The 10986-nt window shown below is 61.7% G+C and overlaps 1 protein-coding gene across 1 annotated transcript in view; it reads right to left on the reverse strand.

Annotated features, from left to right (window-relative positions):
• The window catches only part of SKIC2 (SKI2 subunit of superkiller complex), a 33053-nt gene extending 22081 nt beyond the window's left edge, over positions 1-10972 (reverse strand). The window contains 17 exon segments of the mRNA XM_071420523.1: positions 671-817; positions 1895-2040; positions 3080-3117; positions 3120-3146; positions 3149-3197; positions 4406-4504; positions 4555-4608; positions 4611-4645; positions 6067-6105; positions 6108-6119; positions 6246-6326; positions 7202-7232; positions 7234-7321; positions 8422-8550; positions 9630-9743; positions 10738-10857; positions 10914-10972. Of these exon segments, the coding sequence (XP_071276624.1) occupies positions 671-817; positions 1895-2040; positions 3080-3117; positions 3120-3146; positions 3149-3197; positions 4406-4504; positions 4555-4608; positions 4611-4645; positions 6067-6105; positions 6108-6119; positions 6246-6326; positions 7202-7232; positions 7234-7321; positions 8422-8550; positions 9630-9743; positions 10738-10857; positions 10914-10972 (1268 nt within the window).
• Between the last annotated feature and the right edge of the window lie 14 nt (positions 10973-10986).

Genomic DNA, 10986 nt, shown 5'->3' on the forward strand with positions numbered 1-10986 from the left:
GACCCTCTAGGACCCCTCAGCAGCCCCCAGGACCCCCCAGGACCCCCAAAGGATCCCCCCAGGACCCACTCAGAACCTCTCAGGATCCCCTCAGGACCCCTCCAGGACCCCTCAGGATCCCCCCAGAACCACTCAGGACCCCCCAGGACCCCCCAGAACCCCTCAGGATGCCCCAGGACCCCTCAGAATCCTCCAGGACCCACCCAGAACCCACTCAGGACCCCCCAGGACCCCCCAGAACCCACTCAGGACCCCTCAAGACCCACTCAGGACCCTCAAGAAGCCTCCATGACCCCTCAGGACCCACTCAGGACCCCCCAGGACCCCTCAGAAACCCCCAGGACCCCTCAGGACCCACCCAGAATCCTCCATGACCCCCCCAGGACCCACTCAGGACCTCTCAGGATCCCCTCAGGACCCCTCCAGGACCCCTCAGGATCCCCCCAGAACCCACCCAGGACCCCTGAGGAGCCCCCAGGACCCCCCAGGACCCCTCAGGACCCACCCAGGACCCTTCCAGGACCCTCCATGACCCACTCAGGAGCCCCCAGAACCCACTCAGGACCTCTCAGGATCCCCTCAGGACCCGCTCAGGACCCCCCCAGAACCCTCTAGGACCCCTCAGCACCCCCCAAAGGACCCCCAGGAGCCCCAAAAGGACCCCCCTGACCTGAGGATCTCGGTGGTCATGACCAGGCAGGCGGCCTCGGGGCGCAGCTGCACGTCCCCCGTCAGCAGCCCCACGTCCCCAAAGGTCTCGCGGAAATCCCGGAACTTCTGGTTGGACAGGGCCTTGATGGGGGACGTGTAGATGGACCTGGGGATGGGGAGGGGCCGGCTCAGAGACCCCCGGGGTGGGGGGGCAGCTCAGAGACCCCCGGGGGGGGGAATTTGAGGGGGTTTGGGGGGGTTTGGGGGGATTGGGGGTGATTGGGGAACATGGGGGGTTCACCCCAGAGACCCTCAGGGTGGTTTAGGGGGTCTGGGGACATTGGGGGGGGTCACCCCAGAGACCCCAAGGGTGGTTTGAGGGGTCTGGGGGTGACCAGGGAGGGGTTTGGGGGCATTTGAGGGCGTTTGGGGACATTGGGGGGGTCCCCCCGAGAGGTTTGAGGGGGTCTGGGGACAGGCTTGGGGTCACCCCAGAGACCCTCAGGGTGGTTTAAGGGGTCTGGGGGTGACCAGGGAAGGGTTTGGGGGGGTTTGAGGGAGTTTGGGGACATGGGGGGGGTCACCCCAGAGACCCCCGGGGGAGAATTGGGAGGGATTGGGGGGGATTGGGGACATTGGGGGGGTCACCCCGAGGGGTCTGGGGGCGATTAGGGAGGGGTTTGGGGACATGGGGGGGTCCCCCGAGGGGTTTGGGGGGGTTTGAGGGGTCTGGGGGTGACCAAGGAAGGGTTTTGGGGACATGGGGGGTCCCCCAAGGGGTCTGGGGGTAATCAGGGAGGGGTTTGGGGACATGGGGGGGTCCCCAGAGGGGTTTCGGGGGGTTTGAGGGGGTCTGGGGACATGGGGGGGTCACTCCAGAGACGCCCAGGGTGGTTTAAGGAGTTTGGGGACATTGGGGGGGTCACCCCAGGGGTCTGGGGGTGACCAGGGAGGGGTTTGGGGACAACCTGGGGGGACACAGAGAGGACCTGGAGAGGCTTTGGGGATCCCAGGGAGGTTTTGGGGCCCCCTGAGGCAGTTTTAGAGACCCCCGAGGAGGTTTTAGGACTCCCCAAGGTGGTTTTGGTGCCTCCAAGGGCGTTTTTGGGGTCCCCCGAAGGCGTTTTTGGTGCCCCCAGAGACATTTCTGGGGTCCCCGAAGGCGTTTTTGGGGTCCCTGAAGGCATTTTTGGGGTCCCTGAAGGCGTTTTTGGGGTCCCCGGGGCAGTTTTTGGGCTCTCACCGGGTCATGTGTCTCCGGGCCAGCGCGATCGCGTACTCGGCCACCGCCGTCTTCCCGGCCGAGGTGTGGGCGGCCACCAGGACGGAGTGACCGCGCTCCAGGCACAGGGCAGCGCGCTGCTGGAACGGGTCTGGCTGGAATGGCCACTGGAAAAGGGAAAAAATGGGGGATTGGGGGCACCCCAAAACCCCAAAAATCCCAAAAAACCCTGAAAAAATCCCAAAAAAAACCCCAAAAATCCCAAATCCCGCAGTGACCGCGCTCCAGGCACAGCACACAAATGGGTCTGGGGGTGACGGGCACTGCAGGGGGAATCAGAGTCACCCCAAATCCCCCCCAAATCCTCCCTAAATGCCCCCCGACCCCCTCAAATCCTCCCGAAATCCACCCACAAATCCCCCCAAATCCCCCCAGACTCCCTCAAATCCCCCCAAATCCTCCCCAAATCCCCCTCAAATCCTCCTAAATCCCCTCAAATCCCCCCCAAATCCCCCCAGACCCCCTCAAATCCCCCAGGACCCCCCCCAAATCCCTCCAGGAGCCCCCAAATCCCCTCAAATCCCCCCAAATCCCCCTGAGAACTCCCCAGGACCCCCCCAAATCCCCCTCAAATCCCCCCAAATCCCCTCGAATCCTCCTAAATCCTCCCAAATCCCCCTCGAATCCCCCCAAATCCTCCCCAGGACCCCCCCAAACCCCCTTAAGTCCCCCCCAAACCCCCCCAAATCCTCCCCAAATCACCCCAGGACCCCTCCAGACCCCCCCAAACCCCCCCAGGACGCCCCCAAACCCCCCAAATCCTCCCCAAATCCTCCCCAGGACCCCCCCAAATCCCCCCCAAATCCCCCCAGGACTCCCTCAAATCCCCCCAAATCCCCTCAAACCCTCCCCAAATCCCCCCAGGACCCCCCCAAATCCCCGCAGACCCCCTCAGATCCCCCCAAATCCTCTCCAGGACCCCCCCAAATCCCCCCCAAATCCCCTCAAACCCTCCCCAAACTCCCCCCAAGTCCCCCCAGGACCCCCCCAAATCCTCCCCAAGTCCCCCCAGGACCCCCCCAAATCCTCCCCAAGTCCCCCCAGGACCCCCCCCAAATCCCCCCAAATCCCCCCAGGACGCCCCCCAGGACCCCCCCCAAAGTCCCCCAAGTCCCCCCAGGACCCCCCGATCCCCCCCGGCCCCACCTTGTGGGCGGGCTCGGGCAGCAGCCGCTCGAAGCCGGCACGGGCGTGGCCGCGTCCAGCAGCTCCGCCAGAGCTCCTCGGGGGGCGCGGGGGGCGGCGCCGGGGGCGGCCCCGCCTCCTCCTGGGGGGGTTTGGGGAGCGTTTGAGGGGGGCTGGGGGGTCTGGGGGGGATTTGGGGGGGTTTGGGGAGGATTTGGGGGGATTTGGGGAGGATTTGGGGGGGTTGGGGAGGATTTGGGGGGGATTTGAGGGGGCTTGGGGGGGTTTGGGGAGGATTTGGGGGGTCTGGGGGGTTTGGGGAGGATTTGGGGGGGTCTGGGGGTTTGGGGAGGATTTGAGGGGGTCTGGGGGTTAGGAAGGTTATGGGGGGAATTTGGGGGGGCTTGGGGGGGATTGGGGGGGATTTGAGGGGGTCTGGGGGTTTGGGGAGGATTTGGGGGTTTTGGGGGTTTTAGGGGGGATTTGGGGGGACCTGGGGGGATTTGGGGAGGAGTTGAGGGGGCTTGGGGGGCTTGGGGGGGATTTGGGGGGGATTTGAGGGGCTTGGGGGGGATTTGCGGATGTCTGGGGGGATTTGGGGGGGATTTGGGGGTCTTGGGGGGGATTTGGAGGGGTCTGGGAGGGTTTAGGGGGAATTTGGGGAGGATTTGAGGGGGTTTGGGGGGGATTTTGGTGGGTCTGGGGACGTTTGGGGGGGATTGGGGGAGGATTTGGGAGGATTTAGGGGGAGTTTGGGGAGGATTTGGGGGTCCTGGGGGGATTGGGGGGGTCTGGGCGGGGGGGTTGGAGAAGTTTGGGGAGGATTTAGGGGGGGGGGGGGCGGATTTGGGGAGGATTTGGGGGGGGTCCAGGGGGGATTTGGGGAGGATTTGGGGGGAGTTTAGGGGGGATTTGGGAGGAATTTGGGCCGATTTGGGGGGGATTTGGGGAGGGATTTGGGGGTCCTGGGGATCATTTGGGGAAGTTAGGGGAGGATTTGGGGGGGTCTGGAGGGGTCCAGGGGGGATTTGGGGAGGATTTGGGGGAATTTGGGGAGGATTTGAGGGGTCCTGGTGGGGAATTTGGGGCGGATCTGAGAGCTCCAGGGGGTTCTGGAGGATTTTGGGGAGGATTTGAGGGGTCCTGGTGGGGAATTTGGGAGGATTTGAGGGGGCTTGGGGGGGATTTGGGACGTCTGGAGGAGTTTGGGGCAATTTTGGGGGGATTTTAGGGGGGATTTGGGGCGGATCTGAGGGGTCCTGGGGTTCTGGAGGAGTTGAGGGGTGCAGTGGGGGGGGTGCCAAGGAGCCCCCTCCCCAAATTAACACCCCCTGCCCCCAGACCCACCTTGTTGTTCAGCAGCTCCTCCAGGCTGTCAGAGCGCGGGGGAGGGGGGCGCAGCCCCGGGCCCCCCCTCGCTTGGGGGGCTCTGGGGGGACCCCCGGGCTGGGCCGGGACCCCCCCCAGAATCGGGGACCCCCCCCTGCCTCGGGGACCCCCCCGGAATCGGGGTCGCCCCCCCCCAATTCGAAGGGGTCGAGGGTCTCCAGGTGAGCCCGGACAGGGACAGCGGCCCCCCAACCTTGGCTGGGGGGGGGAGACCCAAAATTGGGGAGGGGGCTCCTCTGCAGCCCCCAAAATAGCCTCGAACAGCCCCCAAAAAAATCACAAAGACCCCCCAAAAAATCCAGACACCCCCCCCAAAAAATCCCGAATCACACCCAAAAAATCCCGAATCACACCCCAAAAAAATCCCAGACCCCCCCCAAAAAATCCCCAATTGCACCCAAAAAAAATCCAAAGACCCTGCCCAAAAAATCCCCGATCGCACCCAAAAAAATCCCAGACCCCCCCCAAAAAATCCCTGATCACACCCAAAAAAAATCCCAAAGCCCCCAAAAAAAATCCCAAAGCCCCCCCAAAAAATCCCCAATTGCACCCAAAAGAAATCACAAAGCCCCCCCCAAAAAATCCCAATTGCACCCAAAAAATCCCAGACCCCCCCCAAATCCCAACTTCCCCAAAAAATCTCAGACCCCCCAAAAAAAATCCCAAAGCCCCCCCCAAAAAAATCCCAAAACCTTCCCTAAAATCCCAGATTCCCCCCCAAATTCCAGCCCCTCCCAAAATATCCCAGCCCCCTCCCCAAATTCCCAGACCTCCCCAAATTCCCAGACCCCTCCCCCAAAAAATCCCAAAACCTTCCCCAAATTCCCAAAGCCCCCCCAAAATTCCAACCCCTCCCCAAATTCCCAGACCCCCCCCAAATTCCAACCCCTCCCCAATTTCTCAGCCCCCTCCCCAAAATCCCAGACCCCTCCCCAGATTCCAAACCCCCCCCAAATTCCCAAACTCCCCCTAAATTCCCAGACCCCCCCAAAAAAATCCCAAAGCCCCCCCAAATATCCCAACCCCTCCCAAATTCCCAAACCCCCCCAAAAAATCCAAAACCTTCCCTAAAATCCCAGATTTCCCCCCAAATTCTCAGCCCCCTCCCCAAATTCCCAGACCCCCCCAAATTCCAACCCCTCCCCAAATTCCCAGACCCCCCCCAAATCCCAGCCCCGCCAAATTCCAACCCTCCCCAAATTCCCAAACTCCCCCTAAATTCCCAGACCCCCCAAATTCCAACCCCTCCCCAAAGTCCCAGACCCCTCCCCAAATTCCAACCCCCCCAAAATCTCAGCCCCCCCTCCCCAAAATCCCAGACCCCCCCAAATTCCCAGACCCCTCCCCAAAAAAATCCCAAAACCTTCCCTAAAATCTCAGCACCCCCCCCAAATTCCAGACCCCTCCCCAAATTCCCAACGCCCCCCAAAATTCCAACCCCCCAAATTCCAACCCCTCCCCAAATTCTCAGACCCCCCCAAATTCCCAGACCCCTCCCCAAATTCCCAAACCCCTCCCCAAATCCCAGCCCCCTCCCCAAATTCCCAGACCCTCCCCAAATTCCCAGCCCCCCCCCAAATTCCCAGCCCCCTCCCCAAATTCCCAGGCCCCCCCCTTACCCTGGGCCTTGAACTGCACCCCCCGTTTCAGCCCCGGGGCGTCGTCAGCAAATCTGGGGGGGCAGGAAATGGGGGGGGGGGGGGGCTGGGTCAGGGGGACCCCAAAAAGGCTCTGGGGGCTTCCTCGAGCTGGGGGGACCCCCAAATTTGGGGAATTTTGGGGGGGGGGGGGCCTGTACCTGTGTCGAAATCCACGTCCTCCTCCTCATCCTCAGCCTGGGGGCTCCGCAGCTGCTCCAGGGTGGGCTCGTCCTGCCCGCCTGGGGGGGGAAATTTGGGGGGAATTTGGGGGGGATTTGGGGGAATTTGGGGGGTTTGGGGGGTTTGGGGGGGTTGGGGGGTTTGGGGGATTTGGGGGAATTTGGGGGATTTGGGGGATTTGGGGGGGTCTGGGGGGTCTGGAGGAGATTTGGGGGATTTGGGAAAATTTGGGGGATTTGGGGAATTTAGGGAATTTCGGGGGTGTGGGGGGATTTTGGTGGTCTGGGGGATTTGGGGGAATTTGGGGGGTTTGGGGGTCTGAGGGGTCTGGGGGATTTGGGGGGGTCTGGGGGAATTTGGGGGATTTGGGGGGATTTGGGGGGTTTGGGGGGTTTGGGGGAATTTGGGGGATTTGGGAAAATTTGGGGGGTTTGGGGGGTTTGGGGGGTCTGGAAGGATTTGGGGGGTTTGGGGGGGTCTGGGGGGTTTGGGGGAATTTGGGGAAATTTGGGGGGTTTGGGGAATTTGGGGAATTTCGGGGGTGTGGGGGAATTTGGGGGGGTCTGGGAGATTTGGGGGGAATTTGGGGGGGGATTTGGGAGGGGTCTGGGGGGCTCTGGAGGAGATTTGGGGGGGTCTGGGGGATTTGGGGGGTCTGGGGGATTTGAGGGGATTTGGGGCAATTTTGGGGCATTTTGGGGGGGGATTTGGGAAGGTGTGGGAGGTTTCAGGGTATTTTGGGGGGCTTTGGGGGGGGTCCCAGGGTATTTTGGGGGGGGGGTTCAGGGTATTTTGGGGGGGGTCCCAGGGTATTGGGGGGGTGTTTCAGGGGGTCCCAGGGTATTTTGGGGGGGGGGTCCCAGGGTATTTTGGGGGGTTTCAGGGGGTCCCGGGGTATTTTGGGGGTGTTTTGGGGGGGTCCCGGGGGTCTCACCTGGCCAGAAGGGGACGCTGGAGTGCCCCCCCCCCCCTCAGGCCCTCGCCGGGGGGGCCCGGGGGGCGCAGGAGGGAGGGGGAGGAGGAGGGGGAGAGACCCGCGGAGGGGGAGGAGCTCCTGGGGGGGGAGAGACCCCTGAGACCCCTCCCCAAAATAACCCAAATACACCCAAAATCCACCCAGAGAGACCCGCGGAGGGGAGGAGCTCCTGGGGGGGAGGGGACACATGAGACCCCTGAGACCCCTCCCCAAATTCACCCAAAAACCCCCCAAAATCCACCCAGAGAGACCCGCGGAGGGGAGGAGCTCCTGCGGGGGGACGGGGACACATGAGACCCCTCCCCAAAAACACTCAGAGACCCCTGAGACCCCTCCCCAAACCCCCCTGAGACCCCCGAGAGATCCCCCCAAAGACCCCTGAGACCCCTCCCCAAAAACACCCAGAGACACCAGAGACCCCTCCCCAAAAACCTCTGAGACCCCTCCCCAAAAACCCCCCAGAAACCCCTCCCCAAAACCACCCAGAGACCCCTGAGACCCCTCCTCAAAAACCACCCAGAGACCCCTCCCCACAAACCCCCCTGAGACCCCTCCCCAAAACCACCTGAGACACCTGAGACCCTCAGAGACCCCGAAACACCCAAAGCCCCCGAGACCCCCCCCCAAAGACCCCTAAGAACCCTCGCCAAAAACACCCAGAGACACCTGAGACCCCTCCCCAAAATCCACCCTGAGACCCCTCCTCAAACCACCCAGAGACCCCTGAGACCCCTCCCCAAACCCCCCCTGAGACCCCCGAGAGACCCCCCCAAAGACCCCCTAAGAATCCCCTCAGGTACCCCTGAGACCCCTCCCAAAAACCACCCAGAGATACCTGAGACCCCTCCTCAAAAATACCCAGAGAAACCCCTGAGACCCCTCCCCAAAAACACCTGAGACCCTCAGAGACCCCTTCCCACAAACCCCCCAGAAACCCTCCCCAAAAACCACCCAGAGACCCCTGAGGACCCCTCCCCAAAAACCCTGAAACCCCTCCCCAAAAACACCTGAGACCCCTCCCCGAAAACCACCCCTGAGACCCCTCCCCAAAATCCACCCTGAGGACCCCTCCCCAAAACCCACCCAGAAACATCAGAGACTCCTCCCCAAAAACCTCTGAGACCCCTCCCCAAAACCACCCTGAGACCCCTGAGACCCCTCCCCAAGCCCCCCCTCGCCCCCTGCCCACCTCGCTGAAGCCCAGCAGGGCGCCCGTCCGGGGGTCCCGCTCTGCCCGCAGCCCCCCGGCCACGGGGGTGGGGTCCAGGGCAAACAGAGCCCGGGGGTCTGGGGTCCTCAGCCAGGACCTGGGGGTCACCCGGGGGTCACGGGGTCACCCAGGGTCACCCAGGGGTCACCCAGGGGTCACCCAGGGGTCACGGGGTCACCCAGGGGTCACCCAGGGAGCCCCCAGACCCACCCACAGCCCTGAGCCCCCTCCCCTCCCCACCCAGGGCCACTCCTGAGACCCCCCCCCACTTTCAGGACCCTCTCCCCAATTTTTGGGAGCCCCCCATTTTTCAGGACCCCCCCCCACCCCCATTTTTAGCCCCCCCTTCCCAGTTTCAAGACCCTCACCCCATTTCTGGACCCCCCCCCACCCCCATTTTTCAGGACCCCCACCCCATTTTTAGCCCCTCCTGGTTTCAGGACCCCCACCCCCATTTTGAGAACCCCCCCCACCCCCATTTTTAGGACTCTCCCCCTCATTTTTGGGGTGTCCCCCCCCCCATTTTTGGGACTCCCCCTGCATTTTCAGCATCGCCCCCCCCCTCATTTTAAACCCCCAAGTTTCAGGACCCCCCCCTTTTAGGGACCCCCCCCTCCCATTTTGAGCCCCCCTCTCTCCCATTTTTGGGGCCCCTCCCACCCCATTATTTTTCAGGACCCCTCCACCCCCATTTTTGGGGTATCCCCTCCCCATTTTCGGGACCCCCACCCACCATTTTTGGGACCCCCACCCCCATTTTTACCCCCCCCATTTTTGGGGTATCCCCTCCCCCATTTCGGGACCCCCACCCCCATTTTTGGGGTGTCCCCTCCCCATTTTCAGGACCCCCCATCCCCATTTTAACCCTCCCATTTTCAGGACCCCCACCCACCATTTTTAGGACCCCCACCCCCTTTTTAGCCCCTCATTTTTGGGACCCCCCCCCCCATTTTTAGGATCCCCCACCCCCATTTTTAACCCCCTCCCCATTTTCGGGACCCCCCACCCCCATTTTTACCCCCCATTTTTGGGGTGTCCCTTCCCATTTTTAGGACCCCCGACCCACCATTTTTGGGACCCCCCACCCACCATTTTTACCCCCCCATTTTTGGGGTGTCCCCTCCCCATTTTCGGGACCCCCCCCCCCCATTTTTGGGGACCCCCCCCCGTGCTCACCTCCGGGCCCGTTGGTGCCGGTGCAGGGGGAGCCCCTCGGGGGTCCCCAGGAATTTCCGCTCCAGCTCCGCCCCCAGCGGGGGAGGGGCCCAGGGGGGGGAGACCCTGAGGCAGCTGCGGGGGGGGGAGGGGGAGGGGTGAGGGGGGGGGGAGGGGCAGGACCCACCCCCAAAAAAAAAAAAAAAACAAAAAAACAACAACAAAAAAAAAAAACGGAACTGGGGGAGGCCTAAAATGGGGGGGGGGGGGGGGTGTCGGAATTTTTTGGGGGATTTGAGGGGATTTTGGGGAGGGGGGAGAAGGGGAATTTGGGGAGATTTTGGGTGGTTTTTTTTGGGGTGGAATGGTGGGGTTTGGCGGGGATTTGGGGCCTTTGGGGAGTTTTGCGGGTTTCTTGAGGGGGATTTGGGGTTTTTTAGGGTGGGTTTGGGGTTTCTTGAGGGGGATTTGGGGTTTTTTGGGGGGAGATTTGAGGATTTTTGGGGTGGATTTTGAAGGGGAATTCGGGGGACATTTTGGGGCTTTTTTGGGAGTGGATTTGGTTTTTTTTGGGAGGGGATTTGGGTTTTTTTGGGAGGGGATTTGGGTTTTTTTGGTGGTGGATTTGGGGGTTTTTTTGGGAGTGGATTTGGGTTTTTTTTGAGGGGGATTTGAGAGGGGGATTTGAGGTTTTTTTGGGAGGGGATTTGGGGGTTTTTTGGGAGTGGATTTGGGGTTTTTTTGGGGGCGGCATTTGGTGTTTTTTTGGGAGGGGATTTGAAGTTTTTTTGGGAGTGGATTTGGGTTTTTTTGGTGGTGGATTTGGGGATTTTTGGGGGGTGGATTTGGGTTTTTTGAGGGGGATTTGGGGGTTTTTTGAGGGGTAGATTTGGTTTTTTTTTGGGTGGGGATTTGGGGTTTTTTTGGGAGGGGATTTGGCTTTTTTGGGGGGATTTTTGGGAGGATTTGAAGTTTTGTTGGGAGGGATTTGGGGCTTTTTCAGGTGGATTTGAGGATTATTGGGGTGGGCACTTTGAGTTTTTTTTTTTTTTTTTTTGCTGATTTTTGGGGTGAATTTGGGGATTTTTGGGTCCGTTTTGGTTTTTCGTTTTCCCGGTAATTCACTCACGGTGCTGCGGTGCTCGGGGCCCTCCGCAGCTCCGGTTCTCCGGTCAGGAGCTCGAACCTCCCGGCGCATCCCAACTCCAGCAGCGCCAGCGGCAGCTCCCGCGGCCGCGGGGCGGCAGCGCTGAGGAAGCACCGGAGGCGTCACCGAAAACCACCGGGAACCACCGGAGGAATCACCGGAAACCCCCAAACCCCCTCCCATCCTCACCGAGCCTCTCCATCTCCATCCTCGCCATGACCGGAAGCGCTC

The sequence above is a fragment of the Agelaius tricolor genome, unplaced genomic scaffold, assembly GCF_023055355.1.
Source record: "Agelaius tricolor isolate 1412-34295 unplaced genomic scaffold, bAgeTri1.0.p SCAF_146, whole genome shotgun sequence".
In the NCBI taxonomy this organism is placed as follows: Eukaryota; Metazoa; Chordata; class Aves; order Passeriformes; family Icteridae; genus Agelaius; species Agelaius tricolor.